This window comes from Orcinus orca, chromosome 19 (genome assembly GCF_937001465.1).
Source record: "Orcinus orca chromosome 19, mOrcOrc1.1, whole genome shotgun sequence".
NCBI classification, from domain to species: domain Eukaryota; kingdom Metazoa; phylum Chordata; class Mammalia; order Artiodactyla; family Delphinidae; genus Orcinus; species Orcinus orca.
This window is the reverse complement of record NC_064577.1, coordinates 20,564,056-20,588,852: the sequence shown is the minus strand read 5'-3', so window position 1 is coordinate 20,588,852 and position 24,797 is coordinate 20,564,056. Positions and strand designations below refer to the sequence as shown.

The 24,797-nt window shown below is 62.0% G+C and overlaps 1 protein-coding gene across 2 annotated transcripts; it reads right to left on the bottom strand.

The window, feature by feature from the left end:
- Positions 1-479: 479 nt before the first annotated feature.
- On the bottom strand, positions 480-22,835 carry MAP2K3 (mitogen-activated protein kinase kinase 3). 2 transcript variants are annotated; one of them, XM_033422632.2, is made up of 12 exons: positions 22,619-22,835; positions 10,276-10,342; positions 9,927-9,975; positions 9,058-9,171; positions 8,843-8,962; positions 8,125-8,241; positions 7,191-7,242; positions 5,928-6,055; positions 5,405-5,482; positions 3,004-3,143; positions 1,879-1,966; positions 480-1,397 (listed from the first exon to the last, which is right to left on the bottom strand). In XM_033422632.2, the coding sequence occupies exons 1-12, from the start codon at positions 22,665-22,667 to the stop codon at positions 1,314-1,316; spliced, it is 1,086 nt and encodes a 361-aa protein (XP_033278523.1). In that variant the 5' UTR covers positions 22,668-22,835; the 3' UTR covers positions 480-1,313. The 2 variants fall into 2 exon arrangements, with proteins under 2 accessions (XP_033278523.1, XP_004266810.1); XM_004266762.3 differs by having other exon boundaries at positions 1,879-1,924; positions 22,619-22,834.
- Between the last annotated feature and the right edge of the window lie 1,962 nt (positions 22,836-24,797).

Here is a 24,797-nt window from a genome sequence, read left to right as displayed (position 1 = left end):
TTGGCTCTCTGGGCCTGTTTTCTCATCTGGGAATAATGACATTACCCCTCAGTTGAGGTGACGGCCCAGGCCCAGGTGCAGCACCTGGCAATGCACTCGTCAATGCCGGGGGACAGGTGGCCCCTCGGGACTGGGCTTGTGTTACCACTCTGTCCAGTGTTCAGCAAGGGCCTGGCAGCTCGTCACGGCCCTTGGGGGCAGCTTCGTGTCCTCACGTGTGGAAGTGCAGGGCCCCGGCAGATGAGAGGCCCCCACTCCCCTGATCACGCTGCCGTGTCCCTGTCCCGGGGCAAGGGGTCCCCCCTCCAGGGCCACCAGCCGTCACTAAGCAGGAGGAGGGCTCGCCGCTATGACACACAGTCTCACACGACCTTTTGTCCCACTTTTTTTTTTTTAAATTAAAACAGCAATCAGGTAACTGCCCCAGCCAATCAGGGACAGGACCCTGGACGGGCAAGTCCTTTCTTCAAAAAAATATATTTTCTTCTTTTTTTTTAAAACAATACCAAAAGCAAATCCACAGCCCCCGTCGAGCCGGTCCCCAAGGAGAGTGAGTTGGATGGCTCCCCTAGCGCCTCTCTGAGCAGAGACCTTGGGCCCATCCCCCGAGACCCCAGCCTGAGCAGAGAGGGCAGGTCTTAGCCTGATGGTCCCCTAGCAGGTGACAGAAAAGTGATCGGCTCCAAACCATGCAAGAAAAACCAGCCAAACCCACAAAGCGAAAGAAAAAAATCAAGAGGATAAATTAAAAAAATAAAAGTGAAACAACACCCCTAGAGGCGGCAGGCAGGGGCGAGGTGGCCCCGGTGCCCTTAGAGCCCCGTCTGCCAGTGCTGGGGTGAAGGCCTCGGTGGCTCTGGCATCTGCCTCATGGGGGCTCCAGGGGATTCACGTGGCTCATCCCCCTACTGGGTCCCCCTACCGATGCCGGGACAGAGGTGTGGCCAGCCTGGGCCAAGTGTGCAAAGTCCATTCAGTCGAGAGATAAAAAAATATACAACTTGGGTGGCATCCAGGGCCGGGCCAAGGCAGCGGCCTGTACAAGGCACCACTGCCTTCTCTGTGAGGGGCGTCTGGCCCCTCCAAGTCCAGAGTCTCAGAGTCCTTGGAGCAGCAGGGGCAGAGGCACCGGAGGGCCCCGATGGTCTGGTTCTTTGGCACTTGGGACCGACAGCCTGTCAGGCGGGAGCAGCCCCCTGGATTCCTCCCGGGTGCCCAAGGCCAGGTTGGCAGTAGCTTATGGGTGTGGGCAAGCACTGCCGCAGAGGGCTGCGCGGCGCCGCGGGGCCAGAGTGGGTCCAAGGCCCCGCCGCCTACGAGTCCTCTCCCAGGATCTCCTTCACAAAGGCAGCGATGTCGGTCTTCTTGGTTTTGTGCGAGGTGAAGAAAGGGTGTTCCTGATGGGGAGAGAAGGCAGTCAGTCACCTTGGAGGGGGCGAGGTGGAGGTGCTCCCACATGCTCCTCCTGCCCAGCAAACTCCTAGTCATCCTTCCAGGACCTCTGCCCCCCAGAAGCCCTCCTGTTAGAGGCAACATTCACGGCCTCCTCCTCAGCCCCCCCGCAGCCACCCTCAACTCACTCTTCCCCGTGCACACTAGGCCTCTGTCCCTCAGCGGGTAAATCCTTATTCACCCTTCTAGGCCCAGTTCCCCTGCAAAGCCTTCCCTGATGCCTCCAAAGAAAATGGTCCACCTGCCCCCCCTTGCCCTTTGCCTCCCTCCACAGGGCCTGGCATGGAGTGGGGAGGAGGGAGCCAGGGTACATATGAGTGAATGAGTGACGGGAGTTCCTAGGAGTGAATCCCAGGCAAGCCAGAGGAGCTGCCCGCCGCTGTGCACAGATGCAGCCCTCTCCCAGAGAGTCCCGCCCACACTCACCATCAGCTCCAGGTAGCTCATGCGTTCCGCAGGGTTCTTCCTCAGGCTAGGACAGAACAGGGCAGGCTGAGGGCAGGCTGGGGCCAGACTGGCAGGGAAGAAGTGAGTCCAGCCCATCCAGGCCAGCCAAGCCAGTCTGGGTTCAGCCCTGCCCGGGCAGCAAGGGGACACACATGCTCCTTGGGCTCAGGGAAGAAGGGGCCGGACTGTTCTGGGGGGGCTTCCAAGGGCGGAGTGGGATCCATGGTGCCAACTACAGAGATTTGGACCAAGTTTCTTTGCCTCTTGGGGTGTTAGCTTTCTTGTCTCTATAGTGATCTAGGGAATTTGCAATGATACCAATACCAAATTGCTAACATTAACAATCACTAACTTGGTATCCTTAATTGGGATACCGCCTACCACGGGTCTTGGGAGAAAATGACTCTGACTGCCAGGCTCACTTGTCTCCAGTCTTTCTTATTTTCCAATAAAAGAAATAAAGGCTACGAATTTTCCTCTGAGTATCTCTTTGGCCACAACACATAGATGTTGACATGTTATATTCTCATCGTCTTCACTTCTGACTAGTTTATAATTTTATTGTTTAAATCTCTCTCATAACCCAAGAGTGCATTAGAAGAATTTACTTTTAATTTGCATGTAGCTTTTTTCTCTTCAGTTATGGATTTCCTGTTCCAGCTGATTACAGTCAGAGAACGTGGCCTATATGGCTTTGCCTTCTGCCTCTTCCTCTATTTCCTTTGTAATCTCAAACATAATTAATTTTTATAAGGATCCTGTGGGCATTCTTTAATTTGATATGAAGTTCTAAACAGCAATGAAAGCAAATTTGTTATGCATTTAAATCCTCCATATGCTTTTTGTTTTCTTTTTCTATCTTCATGATCTGTCCATTTCTAGAGGGACTATATTAAAACCTCCCCACTAGGACCATAGTTTGTCAAATTTTCCTTGCACTCAAACTATTTCTCCCTTACTTATTTTGATGCTATGTTGTTTGGGGGTTATTTGCTAAAGGAGAAGGAGACCAAGCCCAGGGAGGAGCTGGGATCTGGCCAGGACAGGGAGGGGTACTGACTGGGCTTGGGGAGGCCCAGAGGTCCAGGCAGGACTGAGACTCACCACTGTGCAGTGAAGTCCACAAACTCGGGGGAGAAGCGGTCAGCTGGGAGCTGCGGGGACGGCTCCTCCACCACCTGCTTCAGCTGCTGGAACGGGGTCCCCCAGGACTCATAAGGAAACCGCAGGATGGCCATCTCGATCTGCAGTGGAAACAGCGGCACTGGGTCAGATGCACCCACATTCTGCACGCGGAAGCAGGGCCTTCACAGATCCTGCCTGTCCTGGTCCAGCACCCAGAGCTGGACTGTGAGGCAGGTCCAGGGGCTGATAGGTGACATCATACCAAAGATGCAAGCCAAGGGGACACCAGTAGTTAGTTCTTCTGACCCAGCCAGCAGCTATGGCTCATGGAGCAAATCCAACCCTGAGTTTTGACTGGCTTAGCTATCATCAGGTTTTCAAACAATCTGAATTCAGAAGATTGTACATGAAAACCCAGGTTTCAGCTAATCTGAAGAAATCAGAGGAGCTGCCAACCTGGGGACGCTTTCCCACAGGCTGCTGGCAGCAAAGGAACTCGGATAGGCAACCAGTTTCCCTTTCCTTTGCCACAGGCCACTCCCCACTCCCTAATGTCTCAACAATGACTTAAGCGTCTGCTGCCATTTATTTGGGCTGTTGTTATTACTGAGAGGACAAACAGGAAATGAAATGACTCTCATGTGTTTGCAGAAGGGATGTTAGACTGTGAGGTCTGCCTTTGACCGTGAGTTTCATCTACTGGACTGTGCAACAGTCCACCAGGCCCCACTAGGAAATGAAGTTTACAGGCGCCTCCTCCACAGAGCCCCCACCGCCCAGCCACCAATACCTGTACGGCCCATCTCCAACGCCTCCCCCTCCAGGAAGCCTTCCAGCTCTGACCTCATCACTGTTTCTCCCTGACTCCCTGGACACAAGGCTACCATGGCCTCATCTCTCCCACTAGACCCAGACCTCCCTGTGCCTTGGGTGCCTCACTTGCAGTTGGCAGCAGTCATCTGTGGGAAAGGCTGACAGCTCGGGACTTCCCTGGTGGTGCAGTGGTTAGGAATCCACCTGCCAATGCAGGGGACACGAATTCGAGCCCTGGTCCAGGAAGATCCCACGTGCCGCAGAGCAACTAAGCCCGTGCGCCACAACTACTGAGCTGATGCTCTAGAGCCCGCAAGCCACAACTACTGAGCCCATGCGCCACAACTACTGAAACATGCGCACCTACAGCCCGTGCTCTGCAACGAGAGAAGCCACCACAATGAGAAGCTCGCACACCTAAACGAAAAGTAGAGTCCACGAGCCACAACTACTGAGCCTGTGAGCCACAACTACTGAAGCCCTCACACCTAGAGCCCATGCTCTGCAACAAGAGAAGCCACCACAATGAGAAGCCCGCACACTGAAACGAAAATAGCCCCCGCTCGCCGCAACTAGAGAAAGCCCGCACAGAGCAACGAAGACCCAAGGCAGCCGTTAATTAATTGATTAATTTTTTTAAAAAGACTGGCAGCTCACAGCAAACTCTGGGTTCCGATTTTGACCGCTGAGATGAAAACACAAAGCAGGTCCACCCAGGCCCCTTTCCCTGACAAGTGATCACCGTAGTGAACAGAAGAGACCTCAGCTCAAGCAAACGCTTCTTGTTGGTGGTGACTGGCACCCAAACAGATCGCTAGTCACTGTGCTAAGAAAGCACCTTCCCGTTAGGCTCAAGGCCCCTTTCCAGCCAAGACAAATGCATCCCCCAGATGGAGGCGGAACAGTGCGGTGCGTGTGGGTGTGACCCTGGGTTTTCACAGGACAAACTCAGCCTGCGTTTTTTCCTAGAGTTTCCAATGATTCCGACACACAGAAGTGAGGACGCTGCCTGGGCAGCAGAGAAGGACCACCAGAGTTTACAAGCAGGAAGACAGAGAAGTGTCCAAACCCTGGACCTCGTAATTCCTTTCCTGGTTATTTTTTCTAAGGAGCTCAAAAAAAAAAAAACACAAAAATATCAACAGCCTCTGGGCACAGGGATGCACAGCACCATGTTATCTGTGATAGTAAACGTGGAGAAGCAGTGTGACCGTCCAGCGCCAGGGCTGAGTCTCACTGTGATCGTGAGGGGGCCACATGTACAGGGAGCTCACTTAATTTGGGGTTGACTGTGATTTCTCGACAAGCGCCACGAGCGCCGGGTAAAGTCCAATGGACGAGTCATCAGAGACGTCGAGAACATGTAAAGCTGCCCCTCACCCCACGGCGGGCATGAGGCACCTGCAGATGCTCCCCTTAAGACACCGTAATTTTTGATGACACAGTCTCTCCTCAGTTTGTGAAGCCAACCAACATTTCTGTCCAAGGCTAAACTATTTCCCAGGCCCCGGAAGCTCAAGGACCTGGTACAGCCCCGCCCAAATAGCAAGGGAGCCCCAGGTGGTACCATGGTGATGCCGAGGCTCCAGACGTCGGACTTGACGTTGTAGCCTTTCTGGTTCAGCTCCGGGTTGATCCTCTCAGGCTGTAAGAGGGACCAGAGCAGGGTCGCCCAGGCATCCTCAGCTGGGTCTGGCCTCCCCACCCCAAACCGAGGGGCCAGCGCTCACCCATCCCACCTCGCCCGGGGCAAATGAGGAAGCTGAGGCCAGCGAGCGCCAGGGTCTCAAGGTGGAGGCCTGAGTCTTGCCACCCAGCTGCCCTGCCTGGGGGTCCCACCTTCGGGACACTGGGGGAGGGGTGGGACCCCGCAGGCCCCACCAGCCACCTCCCTGAGGTGAGACTTATTACCCAAATGGGCACCACGGGGCCAGTCAGAAAGGGGTGGAGAGGGCCGGGCAGCAGACCCCTCTGCCCCCAACGGCAGGAAATTCGGGGTCTGGGGAGGCCTCATCCCTGATGGACACAGGACATGGCGGGGGTGGCCAAGCCTGGCTGTTTCCTCCTGGGGTGGCCCAGGAACCACTCACGGCCATGTAGGGCTTGCAGCCGGCATCCATCGTCTTGGCCACAGAATCCACCAGGTAGCCACTGATCCCAAAGTCGCACATCTTCACGTGGCCCTCCTTGTTGATGAGCACGTTGGACGGCTTCACGTCTGCCAGGGGCAGGACACGCCCTTCAGCTCCTGGTTGTGGGGCCCCCACTGCCCAGGTCAGAGCTGGTGGCCACATAGCCAGGAGCCCCGGGCTCCAGCCACAGTTAGGGGAGGAGGTCAGGGCTCTGGGGCTTCGCCCGGGACCATGTCTTTGCAGCCAACCAGCTGGGACTCTGCCGCCACTTCCCAGCACAACCTCTAGCTCTGCGGTCCACCCAGGCTCCAGGGGGACCCATCACTGACAGCGTGGGCACTGGAAACCCCCCCATGCCCACCCAGAGGGGTCGGCAGATTTGTCCAGGAAGCGCAGGACAGCAGCTAAAACACAGGAGAGGGGTCTGCGGGAGAACCCAGAGCCCCCGGACTCGAGGTGGACATCGAGTGTGCTGGAGGGCACAGCAGGGACCGCCCAGCGAGCACACACACAGGACACACACACATCTCTGCTGCCTTCTATGGGGACTTCTGTGTGGATACAGACGCCTAGAAAAAGGACCTGCCACTGAGTGGTCAAGGGGGCTTAGCCTAATGAACTCGGTCTGGAAAGGCAGAGCACCCAGAACACAGATGAAGAGGCAGGACGTACACGGCCTGGGTGAGTCTCAGAATCAGCGGGCCAAGCGGGAGGCTGAGAACAAGCAAAACCAACCCACTGTGGGGAAATCAGAGGAGTGCGGCTCCAGGGCGTGGGGGGCTGGGGGCATGACTGAGCAGGAAGGGCTGAGAACGTGCCGGGAGGGCGGGGAAGGCTGGAAACACCTCCACCTTGATGCGCGGGGGTTACACAGCGTAAACAACGATCAGATTCACGCAGTGGTACACACGCCCCCTGCGTGTCTTGCGACACGTAAACAACACATCAAAGCAAGACGGCTCAGCCTTCCCAGGACAACGGACCACCCCACCCGTGCTCGGAGCACCAGCCAGTGGAACTGGGACTGGGCCTGGGGGCTGAGGAAAATGGCTGGGAGGAGTGGACAGTGGCCTGGACCGGGCAACAGGCTCAGCGCCTGACCCAACAGGCACGTCAGAGCCGGCTGCCTCTGAGCCTTGGCGGTGCGGGCCCAGCAGGACCGGGCAAGAGCGTGTGTGTGAGCAGCCAGGCCCCCTCCCGCCGGCCGGCCTGGGCACTGACCTCTGTGGATCACGGACAGCTTGCTGTGCAGGTGCTCCAGGGCCCTCACAATCTGGCATTTGGAACAGGAAGAGGGGGGAAGAGACCGGATGGCTGTGATTCCCGGTTGCATCAACAATGACAGAGCTGTAAGACACCCCACCCAGGGCCATCCGTCGCCCTCTCCCAGGTACACACCCAACCCTTCACTACCCTAGGCCCTGCCCACATCCCAGCCTTTGCTGTGGGGTCCCAGCAACCTTGGTGCAGATGCACTGGGTTCCTGCATTGCTCTGAGTGGGCAAGGGTCTCAAGTGACATGCCCACGACCCTGCAGAGTCCCAGACTTAGGAGCCCCCAGGGTGCTGTCCCTTCCCCCTGCCAGGCTCCTGGTAGAACCCAGCCCTCTGCAGCCTCCCTGCTTCCTCTCCCTCCCTCAGCAGTCAGTGGGCTACATGCTCGGAGCCATTCCCCACAGGAATGACCCCAAAGACCCTGATTCAACGCCAGGGGGATGTTCGCACGTTCGCAGGTGTGGTCAGGAGGAAGGACCGCTGGTTCGCTGACTCCATTTCCCGTTCTGCTTTGGCTGCCGGGGCGCTCATGCCCGGGGCTGCCGCCCTGCCCTAGGAACATGCAAGCTCAGGAGGCAAGCACGGATGCGAACCCCTCCCCCGACACCATGCCTCTGTGAGCTGCCCCAGAGCGGCCTCGTCCCGGGCATGAGGAAGTTGTAAACACCAAGTCCTTTCTCGTGGCCCCAGAGGGCCTTGCTCTGCCAAAGCTGTGCGGCTCCAGGCACCCTGGTCTCCTCAGCAGGGAGGCTCTGGTCCAGGGTGGCGGCAGCTGGGCTTCGAGGGGCAGTCGCCCAGGTTCAGGGCCACAGCTGGGGGCCCGACTCTGCCCAAGACAACATCATCGGGACCCCCACCCCAGCAGGGCCTGAGCCACTTACAGACACAGCGATTTCCCCGAGAATGTCCTCTGGGATCGTCATGTCCTTGTCCAGCACCTTCCGGTAGAACTTGTCCAGGGATGTGTCCATGAGCTCCATGCAGATCCACACGTCTCCCTGCACGTGGACATCGGGAACTCAGCCATGCCCGCCCAGGACTGCCTGGGCCGGCGTCCTCCCGTGCCCACCTCCCCGGAGCCGGCCAGCGCCCCCGACACACCTACACCCCTCAGCCTTTGCGGATGCCCCAACCTCCCAGCTCCTCTCCCTTCCCCCGAGGCTTGCCCACTCTGCTGGCTCCACACGGCAGCCCCCCACCCCCGCTGTCACCTCTGCGCTCCCCCATCTGACCCCTAATTCCACGGCAGGCTCCAGAGAGAAGTGACTGTGTCCCTCCAGTGGGGGCTTCTGGGACCTCCTGTGCCAGCTCAGCCCCATGCCCCGGCCCTGCAGACCCCTCTTGCCTCAGCCCCATACCCGCCCCCCCGCCGCCCCACAGCTCGGGGCATAGACGGGCCCTTCCTCCGCCAGCCCCCACCGCCCGCCCCTACCCGAGACAGCCTTCTGAGAAGGCTGGGTGCAGCACCCCCTGGGGCACCCCCAAGCCCCTGGGCCCCCTGCCAGCTCTGACCCAGCCTGTGGTGAGGCTCGTGTCTCCCCTACCACGGCCTGGGCCTGGCTGAGCCCCAGCCCCCGGGCCCGCCCCCCGAGGGCCCACCTCTCTGAAGAGGGCCCCGTAGAATGTGACGGTGTAGAAGCAGTCGACCGTGCGCATGTTCACGTCCAAATCCATGAGCAGGCGCTTCTGCTCCTGCGAGTTCACGGTGGCACGGATGCGCTGCGGGGCGAGGGTTGCGGTCAGGGGCTGGGAGGCAGGCGCGCGGCCCCCGGTGCCCCCGGCCCTGACAGCCCCGGGCTGGGGGCCCTGCTCACCTTCACGGCCATGATGGTGCCGCTCTGGGCGTGCCGCACCTTCTCCACTACCCCGTAGGCGCCTCGGCCCAGCTCCGAGATGGTCACCAGGTCATCCGCCTCCACCTCAAAGTTCTTGGGGGACACAAAAGAGAGAGGGTTCACGGGGGCCAAGTCAGGCGCCAGTGGAGATGCTGGGGCAGCAGAAAGAGAGGACTGCCAGCCAGTCAGACCTGTGCTCAAATCTTGCCCCAACCACTTCCGCTGTGTGCCCTGGGGCAACTCACTTAACCTCTCTGAGCCTCCCCTCACCTTCTACAGGACAGGCACAGCACCTCCTTCCAAGGGCTGCTGCGAGGTGTCAGCAGGCCGGCCTGGGAAGTGCTCCCAGCGGCGTGGGGCCCTTGAGAGATGCTCCTTCCCTCTCGCCCCGCCCCGCTCAGGTGGACAGAGTGAACCACTCGTTTGGCACCTACTACACGCAAGTCCCTGCTTCAGGCACCGGGGACACGGACAGGACAACAGAAGGGCCTCACCTCACAGGGAGCAGCCATAAAAGGGAGTGAGCAGGGGACGAACGGGACAGCCTCGGCGTGTCCTGTGGTCCACACACGGTCCCCAAGCCGGGCCTCCCAAGCCATCAGGAAGTGTGAGTGAAACGCAGGTGCCCGGGCACCAGCCCCGAGGGCAGGGCCAGGGAACTGTGCGCTCAGCACCACTCCTCTGAGGTCAGGGCGCTCCACGCTGGCTCCGGCTCACCAGGGCCCCGGGAGGCAGCCACCACCTCTGCCCCAGACGGGCCACTGGTCAGCAGCGGGGAGCCGGCGCTCCGCCCCAGCCCAGCTCTGTCCACCACCCGCAGCCACCTCCCAGGGCCCGACGACACCTACCCTGTCCCCGATGGTGATGAAGGCCCGGGAGTCCAGGTTCCGGGGGGGCCTGCAGGGAGGAGCGGGGCCGTGAGCCCGGGGAGCCACGCCCTTCTGAGCGGGCAGCCCAGCCTGGTGCACATCCTGCCCGGGAGCCCCCACCCCCAGCCACGGAGCGTGTGCGGGGCAGCACGCGGTACAGCACGCAGACGCGGCCAGGGCCTCGCCTTCTGTCCTCAACGGGAGAGCAGGGCCCTGAGCGGACGTGCGAGGCCCGTGGCCCCCGCAGCTGCCCAGGCAGGGGCCCGGCTCACGGTGGCCCCTTCAGGAGGCCGTTGGGCGGCGCCGGGGGAACCCGAGGCCAACTCACGTGGGGCTGGGCGCCGGCGGCTTGGACACGCAAGAGATTCGTAAATCCTTCTTCCTCCTGGACTTTCCTAAATGGGAGGGAGAGAAGGGAGCGTCCGCTCAGCCACTGCTCAGTCAGCGTCTCCCGGGACAGGCAGGAGCCCCAGGGTCCCGGCACAGACACAGACGCCGAGGGTCAGCGAGGTCGGCGCCGTGACGGGGCCCCGGGGCCTCCGGGAGCCCAGAGGACGTGCCCAGCCTGGGTTGGAGGGCCTGAGCCCTGCCAGTCCTCCTGGAACAGTCACCCCACAGCCACCTGAGAAGAGACGGCACCTCCGAGGAAGACGTACCGTCACAGACTGGCCCCCACGGCCCCCATAAGGCCCCCACGCTCCCACCCACGCAGAGTCCTATGTCCCAAGTTTCCCGAAGGCCTGAATTGTGTCCTAACCCCTGAAAGCTGAAGTCCTAACCCCAAGTACCTCCAAGCATGACCCTATTTGGAGAGTTACAGAAGATGATCAGGTTAAAACGAGGTCTTTAAGGTGAGGCCCTAATCCAACATAACAGGTGCCCTTTGAAAAAGGGGAAATTTGGACACAGAGACAGACACGCGTCAGAGAAGACGGCCGTCTGCAGTCCCGGGGGCGAGACTGGGGAGGCTCCTCCCGGCACGGCCGCAGCAGGACCAGCCCTGCGACACCTGGGTGGGCTCCGGCCTCCAGACGGGGGACAGGAGGTTGCAGTGTTGATGCCGCACAGCGTGTGGGGCTTTGTCCAGCAGCCTGGGAAGGTAGCAGGGCCTCTACCCACCCCACCCCCGTGCAGTGCTAACCTCGGTGGGGGGGCGCCCACCAAGCCGGAGCCCCGGCTCTGCCGCCCACCCCGCCTCTGAGCCTCGACGTCCCCACCCGTCGTGCTGGAGCGCAGACGCAGGCTGGGGGCCCTGCCAGCAGGCATCACATGCAACCCGGCCTGGGGTGTCCACAGCCAGGCCCGTGGGCCGGGACCCTGTGTGCAGGCGCCCCGCCCCTCTCAGCCTCAGCTTCCCCAGAAGGGGCCCCAGCTGGACAAAGTATGAGGACAAATACCACCTTCCAGGGCACCGGCTCAGCTTGGAAAACGGGGCCAGGGCCAAGGGCAGGAAGGTGAGTCAGGAAAGGACCGCATGTGCACCCGGGTGTGCTGGTTCCACAGCCGGGGCTGGCCAGGGCAGGGCAGGACGTCCCCTGTGGAGTGAGGGCGCTGGATCGGCCGAGCTCCCACGGCCACCAAGCCTGCCTGTGCTCGGGGCCAGCTCCCCAGCCCTCCACACAGCCTTCCCCGTGGACAGGCGGCGAGGCTGAGGTGCCTGTACCCACAGCTACCCCTGATGCTGTCGGCATCCCCGCCCAGGCTCACGCCGGGCTGGGAGCGGGGGAGGTTCCTGGGGGCCCACCTTCCTGGGGAAGCGGGAAGTAAGCCCAGCAGGCCTGCAGGGGCCAAAGCAGGGCATATCCAGGCCTGGAGGACGGACCCATGGCCTCATCTCACCCCTGCCCACTGCCCCGGGCACACTGCAGTGCCCCTGGGCCTCAGTATCCCCATCTGTGAGGAGCCCCACCCCCAGCTCTAGCAAACAGGGTGGGAGGTGAGAGGGGCCTGGCGGGGTCCACGTCCCAGGGGAGGAAGACCACCCAAGGCGCGGGCAGGGCCAGCTCTGGCTGGACCCACTCACCCTGGAGGCCGGAGCCTGTGCACATTCTCACCACACGGCCCCAGGAAGCCCACTCCCACCCCCCAGGGTGCGGGGTGGGCCTGAGTCCCGAGGCAACGCCTCCCTCACCCCTCACCGCCAGGGACTGACAAGAAGTGTCGCCTCTCCAGGACTCTCTGGCCAGCTAAGAGTGCGACCCGGTGCCCGGCACACGGTCGGTGCTAAAGAAGAATCGGCATCGAGCGCCCTGGGCCGACCTGGGACTCGACCAGGACTTCCCAAAACCACCCGGAGCAGAAACGGTGCCCATGTGCCTCTCCCGCAGGCACGTCCTTCCGTCTCCCGCCCAAGGCCCCGTGCCTCGTGCCGCAGGTGCGCACAGGGCGCCAGGAGACCCTGTGCACACCCTCCTGAAGTTACCTCTGAACCGGGTTTGGATCAAGCCTCCAGCACACCCTGCTGCGCAGCCTCAGCGCCTCATCTGTGAATCCAGACAGGCCCACGCGCTCCGGCCCAGCAGCGGGGGCGGGGCCGCCACCACTGTCCATGATAGGAGGGGTTATCAGTGCCCCTGGGAAGACGAGGCCCGCGCCCAGCTGCCCTGAGAGCTGGGTGAACCACCTGGAAAAGTCCGGTGGGGCTGGGGTCCCAGCATCTACCCCACGGTGGGTGACGTAGGCAGACACTTGCAGCCTCTCCATAGAAACACCCCCAGGGGCCCCCAGATGCCAGGCTTGAGGTGCATCCGTCTGTGCCCTGGCGGCCGGCAGGAGAGCCTCAGTCCTGGCCAAAGGCCCTGACCCAGGCGGCCCCGGGCCTGCGGCCGAGTCAGTGCTCCGATGGTACAGCCCACAGCCCCAGAGCTGGGGCCCCTGCTCACTCCACACCAGGCTCGGCTCTCGCGCAACCCTGCTGCCAAAAGCATGGGCTCTCTCTGCCACAAGTTCAAATCCCACCTTTGCCCCTTACAGGCTGGGCCTCAGTATCTTCATCCATACAATGGGGACAAAAACAGCACCTCCTGGGAATTCCCTGCTGGCACAGTGGTTAAGACTCCACGCTCCCAATGCAGGGGGCCCGGGTTCAATCCCTGGTCAGGGAACTAGATCCCACATTCATGCCACAACTAAGAGTTCGCATGCCACAACTAAGCAGCCCGTGTGCCACAACTAAGGAGCCCGCCTGCCACAAGTAAGACCCAGCACAACCAAATTTTAAAAAAAACACACACAAAAAAACCAGCACCTCCCTGCAGAGTTATCAGATAAAGCACTTAGGACAGCGCTCAGCCTGCATCGAGCTGCTTCACCACCTCTGAACCCCCAGGGCCCGTCCAGGACCTGACTGGCGCCACTGCCTGCCCCCAGCACGGGGGTGTGCCAGCTGCCCAATCGTGACCTTGTGTGTGGAGAGATTTCGTCCCATTTTACAGACGAGGCAAGGTGGCTGGTTGTCAGGGGCCAGGGTGGGGGGTCTCCCTCCAAAGTCCTTTCGCCCATGAAGCAGCAACCTGCCACTCACACACGGGCCCTTCCCATCTCCTCCAGACGCCCCGACGACCCTGGAGGAGGAGCTCTTAGCCTCATTTTACTTGGGGAAACCGAGGCTCGGAGGTGGAGTCACTGCACGTTAGTCAAGGGTCTGGCCAGGAGTCACACCTGGAGACCCCAACAGGCCAGGCCAGCGGCTCACAGCGCCCCTCCTGCAGGGAGGAAGGGACAGGCCTGTCACGCCCCCCCCAAGGGAAGCCAGCACATTCCACACGCCAAGAGGAAAACAGAAAAGCCGGGGCTTCAGTTCCTGAGGCCACTCCTGTGCTGCCCCGGGTCAGACTCAGTCACCACCAGGCCCCAAGGTGGCGCAGGGGTCCATGGCGTGCGGACGCCACAGGCCAGGCCAGAGGAAGCCCAGCTCTGCAGCCCGGCTGGAGCCCGGCACAGCGCCCTCCTGCCCGCACCTCTACTTCTCACCCGCTCGGAGGTGCACCTGCCCCCCGAAAAGGCAAGGCCAAGGGTCAGGCACAAAGTAGGCGGCCCTCTACTGGCCCACAGGTGGACACCACAGTTATCATCAGCCTCTGCAGAGGGGAAAAAATCCGTGCTAAGTAGTGAGAAGTACGGGTGGCTTTTATTCTTGACTTGATGCTCTTTTGTAACCAGAAAATAAAACATTTTAAGTTAAAAGGTAACAATCCACGTGGGGGTGTCCGGGGCTCACAGCCGCAGGCCCTCCTGCGCCTTCTCTGCTCTCAGCCCCCTTTCCACCTTTCTTGGGCTCAGCCTGCACACCCACGGCCCGCCCTGGGCTTTGGGAACGTCCCCCTGACAAGCTTCAGTCTCCCTGCCTGTGGCTGCAGTGTTGGTGGGGGGGAGGGGAAGAGGGCGAGGACCCCCTGCCTGTCAGGGTCCCCAGGCCTACGTCTAGAGTGACACAACTGGGTCTGCGGGGCGGCCAGAAACAGGACACCGGCCCCTCCCACCGTCTGCTCCGGGCCAGGGCTGCCCAGGTGCAGGCCACTGTGGCGACTGTCACCACGACAAACAGACTTTGTGGGCTGCCACCAGCAAAGCACGACGAGCCCGCCAGCTCCCGGTGCAGGAGGGCACAGTACCGGGTGCCTGTGTCCTCGTCCGCGCCGGCCTTCCAGGGGAGCCACAGGAGGCCACGAGGACTCCAGCCATGACCTGATGAGCCACCGTCATTCCCAGCTCAGGGCCTTTCCTGGTTCTGTTCCCTCTGCCCAGAATGCTCTTCCCTGCAACTCTGTCCCAGCTGACGTGAGCCTCAGCTTCTGCCTGTTCAGTGCAGCGAAGCGCCCTTGTTAACTGGCTCTCCCGTGTCCAGCCGGCTCCACACAAGTCACAGCCCTGTAGGTACATCTCAGCGGCAGCACTGACTCTGGAGCCAGGCGGCCCGGGCTCGAACCGCAAAGCTGCCACTTCCTACCTGGGTGCCCTCAGGCAAACGACTTCACCTCTCTGGGCCTCAACTGTGACGTGGGGACAACGGACCGACCTCGCACGGGTATCAGCGCATCCCACGCAGTCCAGTCCCCTGCCTTAGTGGTCCTGGCGCGAGGAAGATTAGACTGAGCCACCTGGAAACGCGTGGGACCCAAGCTAACACGGGGCCCGCAGCCCCGACGGCCGCTCTGTCAACACCCTCAGCAGCCCCGGAGCGTCTTCACGGGTCTGCTGCGCCAAGAGGGTCGGAGAGGAGGCACCAGGCGAGGTCACAGTGAGCGTCTGGTGGGGAGCAGACCCTGAGCGGGGCCTGGGGAGATTCCAACAACCCGGCCGTGCCCGGCTCTCAGGCTGCGGCCGCGGCGGGGGGCAGGGCAGACAGCCCCGCACCACGGGCCCTGCCGGGCCTCGCGCGCACGGGAGCCCCACACCCCGCCACGTTCTGTCTCATCCGTGGCCTCCCCGACGAAAGCAACACCGGCTCCCACTTTGTTATTCCCGCCTCCTACTTTTGGATATTTGGGGTGCCTCTCGTGCTTTCCAATCCTGCTGGAGACGTCCTGGGTCCCCCGGGTCCGTGCCCATCAGGTAAGCAAGCGCGTGCCACCACGGAGGTGTCAGAGGCCAGATGTCCAAGGACGCCCCCGCCCCCGCCTGGCCCTGCCCCCAGCTGGCCACCTCTATCCTGTGGGGGTCCCACAGAGAGAGATCAACCAGGCCAACCCGCTCCCACTGCTCAGGTGGGCAAACTGAGGCCCCGGGATGCGGAGGCTTTCGGGGGGCAGTAGATTGACCTGCACCAAGCTAAGCCAAGGCCCACCCCCACCCCCGATATCGTGACCCCCCCGTTACCGCTCTGCGGGGGGAGAGGCAGGCACAGGAGGGACGTCCCCTCACGTTCACACCGGCCCCCCAGCTCTGCAGTGGCCTTTCCCCAAGGTCCCGCAGAGGGGAGGGCTCTCCGTTTCCTGGGAGCCTCCACGGGCCAGGCCCGCACCCGCCACAGTGCCCTTAGCACCGAGCCCACAGGGGAGTGCCAGGCTGGGCGGGGGGCCGCTCAACCCAGCAGCCCTGCCCTGTGCCCCCACAGCGGCACGGTGGCCCCCGGGCCAGGCCCTGGCCTCAGAGGCCTTTGGCATCCCTCGACCCCCCCACCTCCAGGGCCCTTCTCATCTGCAGAGCCCGTGGGGAGGGTCCCAAGCCCACCCAGCTCACAGCATCCGTCCCTTCAGCAGTGAGCAGACAGGGCCCCGCCCTCCCAGGATCACGCTCTAACCACAGCCACATGGCAAAGCCTGAAGACATTCTGCTGTCACAACTTGGGATGCTACTGGTATCTGGTGGGTAGAGGCCAGAGGTGCTGCCCCACAAGCCAGAACGATCCGGCCCTAGACGCCCGGGGCTGGGGAGAGACAGGGCCACAGACAAAGCCAACTAACAAAGTCCGGGTACACACCATTTAGGTCGATTTCCACAGTGCTAAGTGCTCTGAAGAAAAGGGAAGCAGGGGACCCTGCGGAGGTGAGATCTGAGCTGAGGCTGACGGGGAAGAGGAGGCAACCTGGAGAGCTCTGCAGCGGGGGAATCCAGGCAGGGGGCTCGGGCTGGAAGTGCCCGCAGACTCACCCAGCAACGGTCCAACCACACTATCCGGGTCTGTGCAGGGCAACTCGGGCCGGGACGAGCTGGGCTGCAGTGAGAGGGGGTGGCGTGGGCCGGAGGCCCAGACCCAGGTGCACAGAAGAACAAAGGGCAGGAGACATTCTCCAGCGCCCGCGCCGAGCGGCCTCGGGCAGCCTCCCATCCAGGCCTCAGCAGCCGCTGACCGCCAACGCCGGGGAAGCAGCGACCTAGGGAGGCACAGCGATGCCCCGTGGCCCCCTTTTTACTTCCTGGTGGCACCCAAACACCTCCGCGGACATCCGAGGCCCTTCACTTGTCCCTTCGTGCCCACTGGCTCGTGCAAACCCTAAGACAAACCCTCAAAGCTGCACAGTGACGCAGACGAGGCAACTCAGGGCTGTGGTACAGCTGCGCAGTCCGAGCACTGCGCCGCTTGGGCTGAGCGTTCACTTGAAGCAACAGTAATAACAGCTGCAGGCACTCAGACACGCCAACCCTGAGGCCCCATACTTAGTGCTGCCACGTGTTAACACGCTGAATCCTCCACGCAGGTCCCGGTATCACCCCCGCAGTGCAGCGCCTGATCGCCAGCCAGCTCTAGCCGCTCCCCCAACACCGCTACACACCAATGCTGGTCCCACGGACCATGGCGTGGACACCGGCCTGGGGCTCCTGCAGGCCAGTGAGCTTAACGACACCACACGTACATTAGGGCTTGATTTAAAACAATAATACAGGGCTTCCCTGGTGGCGCAGTGGTTGAGAGTCCGCCTGCCGATGCAGGGGATGTGGGTTCGTGCCCCGGTCCGGGAGGATCCCACATGCCGCGGAGCGGCTGGGCCCATGACCCATGGCCGCTGAGCCTGCGCGTCCAGAGCCTGTGCTCCGCAGCGGGAGAGGCCACAACAGTGATGAGGCCCGAGTACCGCAAAAAAAAAAAAAGAAAACAATAATACAGAAATGATGAGCACACGCATCAGGACGGTTGTCAGGGAGAGGCAACGCTGAAGGGCTGCAGGCGCACAGTAAGCTGAGATTTCTTTAGCTGGGTGTTGGGTATACAGAATTCACTTTTCTTTATTCTTTAAAACGTACAGGTACATTCCATATATCCCTCCGGTGTCTGCCCTGACAGGGCAGAAGGGCCAGTGCAGAGCGGCCCAGGGCGAGCACCAGGGGAGAGGGGCGACTGGACACGCCTCCCAGAGAAGCCAGGGCAGCCCCTGGATGCCAGCTCAGCCTGCAAGGACACCCCAGAGAGGACCTCAGGACAGGGGGAGGGTGACAGGGACCTGTGCCCAGGACTGGGGGGAGGGGCAGGGGGAAGCCCTGTCAGGGTGAGCCTGGTGACCCCCTCTGGGGTGGAACATGGGCCCAAGCGTGGTGTCTGAGCTGCAGAGGGGCTGCCTCCCAGCCCTGCCTGCTCTTCACGCCCTTTACAAGAGTCTTCGGGAGGTTTCCACGGCCACTGCTGGGGAAGCAGGCCTGACCACAGGGGCCACACCGAGAGGCCCGGCCAGTCCCGGGAGGGCGATGAGCCCCAGCGTGGGAAGCTGAGCTCAGGGAGGCCCGCCCCGTCGCCGCACCCAGCTGGGACAGGGCCCTGCGTGGCGTTCTTCTTCTGGGACCCAACAGTGTCCCCTCCCAAGACGCTGACGATGCTCCCCACAGCGGCCTAGGCCCCGCCCAGCTGCTCCCCACTCAGCTCAGCCCTGCCGCCCACCGACACGGAGGCCTTGGAGCTGGACCCTCAGAACCACTTCCCCCGCGGCCTCCTTCCGCTCCGCGCTTAGGGCGCTCTCCACCTACCCCTGCGCTCCTGCAGCAGGTGCCCCGCCTGGCCCTGACGGAGCTCCACCCACTGAGGGGCTGGCCTAGGAGGCTCCCACCCTCCCAACTCCCGGTCCCACACGCCCCCATGCTGCAGGGGACGCCGATGTGCAGGCCGAGGCAGGCCCGCCGTCCTCTCCGTTCCCCGCGAGCCCTCCCCAGGAAGGCCCAAGAGGCAATGAAGCTCCCAGCTCCAGCTTGGGGAGCAGTGGGGAAAGAACCTGGTATATTCTAGCTGCCATTACAGGGCCCTGCAGCCAGAGTCGTGTCACAGAGCTTCAAGTCCATCACCAGAGGTCCCCATGCTGGCATTCATCCAGCAACGAACAACTGAACCACCATAACGATGAGAAAATAACAACAGGTGACATTTGTTTGACAAACATCTCCCACCTTTACCACCACCCTGTGGGGGGCTGTTTTCTCCCACTTTACAGAAGAGGAGACTGAGGGCCAGAGAGGGCACGTGAGGAAGTTGGGAAGCAGTGGAGCAAGTGAGAATTCGAACCCCCGAGCCCAGGCTCTGCCCTACTTCCTGTCTCGCTGAGGTTCTTTGTGGGCAGAGGGCAGTCTCGCTGTTCCCAGGACCCGACACTTAGCAAGAGTGGAATGAGGCTGTCTACACCTGTCCTCGCGCTGCCGGCAAGACGGCACGCAGGGTCCCCACTCCCATTTTGCAGGTGAAGAAACCGAGGCCTCACATCCGAGCGCCGGGCGGTGCCAGGGGACTGAAAGCACTTGCAGCAGGCAGCGGACGCCCAATGTCACAGCGAAGGGGCTAAGCTGGCATCTGACGGCAGAGTCTTCACCTCTGCACAGCCCTGTCTCCCAAGAGCCCAGGGGACCCTGCACCACCTCTGCTCCTCGGCCGCCCGCGGCCCCCGGGAGCACATCGGAGCCGGAGGAGGCCCTGGGCCAAGGGCGGGAAACGGCCGCTGCTCCCTGGACAGAGGAAGCAGGGCCCTTGCCTAACAGAGGAAGTTCCGGGGGGTGGGCGCAGGGCCAGGAGGGGGCTCCCGGCTCTATCCCAGGTCCAGGAGGGGGGCCACCTCTGTGCCCAGCTCCGGGCCACAGGCTGCCCGAGAGGTGGGGACTTCCAGCCCCCTCCCACCCACCAGCGGCCAGGCACTGGCCCTTTAAGCTGCAGCCAGCCGGCTGGCGTGCCCCACGGGTGAGTCAGCGCCCAGTGCCCGCTGACTCACGCCGGAAGCCTTCCGCTGCCCCGGCCCTCTCCCCACACAAGCGACTGAGAACTTTGCTCCCTTCAGGCCCTGAGCCACAGGTTGGCGGATAGTTTCCTGTGCGTCACGCCAGGGGTGGGGGAAGTCCCCAAGTGCCACCTTCCAATCTTTCCGAGAGCCAGGACAGGACAGGACAGGACAGGGCAGGTCAGGGGAGGGCAGCTGCACAGCAGGAAGGGCCGGGACGCGGTGCTCCTACAGCCTCAGTGTCACCGTCAGGCATCCGGGAGCCACTTGAGGATCAACCAGGAAGTGCCCACGGGGGCAGCACTCACGGTGCAGTGGGGGCACCCCAAGGACAAACGTGGCCAGAGGCAGCAGACCCGGACTGTGCCGACCAAACGTGCCCCTGCCCTCTGGCCGCGGCTGCCCTCGGCCTCTGATCCCAGGCAGAGATGGCATGTGGGCGAGGAAGCGGGGAAAACGGCAGGGCTGTAGGGCCTGGGGCCTCGCGCACTCCCGGAAAACTCCCAAGGGCTGTGGCACGGAGGACGGGGCAGGGCACCCCTGCAGGGCAGGAAGCTTAGAGGCAAAGCTCCCTAAGGTCGAGCACCAACCACATCCTGCTTGGTCCAAATTCCTCGAGAAGGTGGCGAGAAGGACAGACTGTGGCCTGTGCCCAGGACACGGAGGGCTGGGTCAAGCCACTCCTCCCAGCTGACCTCAGTTTTGTCACCTGACAAATGGGTCGGACCGCAGAGAGTATGAAATGTGCCAGCTATAAAGGGCTCTGCACACAGGAGACATCACCTCTGCTCAGTCCGTCCTCCAGGTCAGGCATGGGCTAGAGGAGATGCTTCAGAACAGAGGTGTGACGGGGGAGGGGGAGCATCCCACCAGCTCAGCCCAAGCACCCATCACAGAAATGGGACGCAGAAGAGCGCTGAGCCCTAGAACAGCAGCTCCATCTGTCACAGCTGTGTGACCTCAAGCAAGGCAATGAACACCTCTGAGCCTCAGCTTCCTCGTCTGCGAATGGGGCTGTGAGCAATAAACGGGCTAGCGCACGGCACACCGAAAAACCTCGGTAAGTGGGAGCTCTTGGGATTTTTGGCAAGAGGTCATTATGGCTTCCCCACCACATGCTGCCACAGACCCCAAAGAGGATGACAGCGTTCCCACCCACTATCATCTGTTACCTGGACCCGCAGACTGGAAATGCATCCCAGCCCTCTCTCTGCAGAGAGGCTCAGAGAAGGCAATGCCGGGACTCAGGTCACACAGCATTTGAGTGTTTCCCCAAAGTGCTTTATTCCTTCACACCCATGACCCTTCTCCCTTCCCAACCCTGCAACTTTAATTTTTATTTTGATGAGGCATTCCCTGCCTGGAAGAGCTGAAGGGCCTTCAAAAACAAACACTGCTTCCAACCTCTTCTTTCCACCCATGAAAACACTGTGGCCCAGAGAGGTTGATGGACCTACCCGAGGTCTCACAGCGCTGGCCAGGCCAGGCCTACACCTGGATCTGGGGAAAAGAAGTGTCTGATTTCCCGGTTTCCAAGCTCCACGAGGTCTGCGCAGTCCAAGTCCCTCCCCAGCCGTCTTCCCCCTCGAGTACCTCCTGGGTTACTCACAGTGGTTGGGCAACGGTCAGGGATCCGGCCTCTCACTTATGTAAGACGTAATTACCCTGCCCACCCGGCTGGCTGGGCTCTGGCCCCAGCCACAGCAGCCGCCAGGAGCAGGGGCAGCGAAGGACCCACACCCTCCCCGGGACCCCACAAGCCCTCCAGCTGCCTGGGCTCCCCCAACCGCAGAGAAAAAGAGGCAGAGACAACCCCTGATTAGGGGCCCCCTAAGTGCCAGCCGCTACCTTTCTCCCCCTCACTCTGCAGCTACAGCCCAACAGAGGCAAGGCCTGGATCCCACATGGCTGAGGCCTTTCCAGCGAGAAGAATGGTAACAGTAGTAAAACGCAGCAAGTACCCCTTCCCCAGCACCTCTGAGCTCTTCATCTCATCACCCACACTTGCCTAGAGCTCTTTAGTACTCACTGTCTCACATCCTACGCCAGGAGTCCATGGAAGGTAGGTGTGATAAAGGAACCGAGGCCCAGAGACAGCAAGTTAGGGAGCCGCGAGCAGCCCATTCATTACGGCTGCGTCCGGTTTGGAACTCTCTCACACAGCCCAGCCCGCTGAGACTCCGACATGCCAAAAACATCCTTTCCTCTTCCTGCCAAAAAAAATCCCCCTTTCGCCCTCCAAGTCTCATCCTCCCCCTCTGCATGACAAAGCCTGCTGCCGCAGCCGCCACCTCACAGACATTTCCAGGAAGGCCGGCTGCCTGCAGAAAACAAGAGCAAGCCCATCGCACGGCCAGCACCCACCGGGCAGCCAGCCCAGGACCCACAGGCAGCGTCAGAGGTGAGCACCGCCCCCCCGCCCGCCCCCGTGCACAGAGAAGCTTGCAAGTCCAGATGAGGGAGCCGATGGAGAGGCCATGCAGTAGGGTGGGGTGGGAGGCCAAGAGAGGCTCCCCGGAAGACAGGGCTGCAGACAGAGCTGCAGGACGGGGTGCAGGCCGCCAGGGATGGGGCAATGTGTGACCTAGGAGGGTGGAGAGCCTTGGGGGAGAGGACGGGGAGCTCTGAGCTGGACCGTGGCCAGGGCAGCCACACGGGAGGGGGCGTTTACAGAGAGATCCGCAGCAGGGGAGCACCACTGGGGGCCCAGACTGGATACAGCCCTGGGACCCGGGAGTGGAAGGGGGCTGGATGCAAGATCAGAGTGAATCCCACCTGGGTCCAGCTGAGAGACCCAGACTGGGAGAGTTCCTGTCCAAGGTGCAGGTAAGGCCCAAAGTGGGAGGTCCAAGCAAGGTTCCTGACCTGGAACGGGGTGATCAGAACGAGACCCTCTCCCGACTTCGGGCCTGGGTGCAGCCCCAAGGCCTAAACTGGGGTCCGGCTGGGCCCGGGACCTAAGGGAGGCGTTCCGGGCAGGGGAGCTGCCCGGGTGCGGGCCGGGGGACCGCGCAGAGGTCGGGTCCGCAGCCCGGGCGTTCCTACCTTTGGATGCGGGCACACCGGCGGGCTGGCTCGCGGCAGGAGATTCCATGGTGCAGGCGGGTCGGGGCGGCGGCGGGACTAGTCCAGGGGGCGGCGAGCTCGGCCCGGGCGGAGCACGCTCATGGCTGCGGGCGGGCGGCCCGGGCGGCTAGCAGGGCGTCGGCCAGTACGCGTCCGCGGCGGGCGGCGGCGGGGCCAGACTGGGCAGCGCGGCGGGGGCCCCGGACGGACGGCGCCGACGCAGGCCCCGCCCCGCGCACCCATTGGCCCGCCGGTCTCCGTGCCCGGCCCCTGCCTATCAATCGCCGGCCGGGGCCTGCCCGTCAAGCTCAAGCCTCGCCCTCCATTGGCCCGGGGTACGGCTCCTCCCACCGCCTGTCAAGCCCGCCCACCACCGGGAAACCCGTCAGGCCCCGCCCCCCAGGCCCCGGCGGGTCCCTCCCGCTGCCTGTCCGGACGCAAGCCCCGCCCACTCCCGGGCCCCGCCTCACGCGCGCTGGCTCCTGTGCGCAGAAACCCTGGGTACCCGTGGCCCGCCCAGCTGCGGCCCCGGGGAGCGGGAAGGCGGGTGCTGCGGGAGTCAAGGTGCACCCCCCGGGTGGGGCCAGGGTCAGATCCCGCTTCGACTACTTCCTAGCGGGGCTGACCTGGGCAACTCAGGTCACCCCGGAGCTTGTTTTCGCGTCCGCGCCTCCGGTCGCAGCTGGTGGAAAGGGACCTGGGCTACCGCGGACACTCAGGAGGTGTTTGTTGACCATTCAGTCCGGACGGGCCAGCCCTCCCTTCGGCTCCCACGTGGAGCCTTGGAGGATTTCGGGAGCCACTGACCAATCTGGCAGTGGGACCAGGTCACTAGGATGGACAGCCTGGCAAAGGTCACGGGGTCAGTCCCTCGCTTCACGCGGGCGTGAGTGTGTGACCTGCCAGGAGCCTCACATGAGGGAAGCAGATTCCACCACCTTCTTGTTAGGTGCCCTCCCGCTTGTAAGATGGGGTGACAGCAGGGCCTACCCACACAGTGATGGGGAGGGACAGATGAGATAAGGGGAGGCCTGCTAATTGTCATTATTTCCTCCTGCGTCCCCAGGCAGTGGGAGGAAAGGCATGAGCTATGGACTCATCAGGTTACAGGTTCAAATGCCAGCCCTGCCACTCAGAGACATCCTGAGCCACTCCGTGCCTGTTGACGTACCTGTGCCACGGGGACAGGGCGGCCTCTCCGAAGTCGGTTCACAAGTGCAAGCTTGGAAGTTCCTGGCTTAGGTCCTGGCACTCACTAGGTGCCCAGCAAATGTTTTTAAAATTCCTACAGGAAGCTGACCCGGCCTCACAACACCTGGGTGTCTGGAGTGGCCCAGGGCGCTCAGTCCCAAATGGGTCCTGCTGCTTTTCTATCTGCAAAATGGGCCCCAGCAGCAGATACCTCCCTAGTGGGACTGCAGGCCTGGTCTGGTGGGTTTTCTGGGTTCAGGCCCCTGCCAACCACTTGGACTCCTGCTCCCCTCGTGCTCCCTGTCACCCCCTCCGCTCCATGCCATATGCAAGGGTTCTCAGTGCTGCCCCTTGTACACGCCAATACCGGTCCTGCCTCACGGTCTGTGCCTCTGCTGTTCCCTCTGCCTGAAACATCTTTCTCCCCCACCCTCCCACCGTGACTGCTGGGGCTGGTCCCTTTCATCCTGCAGGCTTCCTCTTAAATGAACTCCCCTAAGAGGCTTTCCGGCCATACCCCCAAACCAGTTGTAATTCTCTGCACAGCATTCATGCCACCAATGCCTTTCCTATTTCCTCTGCTTTTAATCTGACTCTTAATCTGGACCGTCAGCTCCTCCTGGGCGGGAATCTGGCCAACTCACTCCCTGCGGGGCATTCCTGATGCACAGCCCAGAGCCTGGCACATAGTAGGCCAGGAAAAATGTTTGAGGAATGAGCAAAGGACAGACAGAAAGCATGCCACAGACATTGGGAGCAACTCTAGTCCCATGCTGGCCTGCTCCTATGACTCAGACAAGGCCCTGCCGTTGGAGGAGGTGACGGTTAGTCAGGGAGCCTGACAGACAGCCCAAGAATCACAAAACTCCATGTGGGCTGCTATAAATAGATGCATGAGCAAGAGACCCAGGACGGTGCCAGGCTCCACCTAGGTGAGGTCAGGAAGGCTCCTCAGAGGAGGTGACTT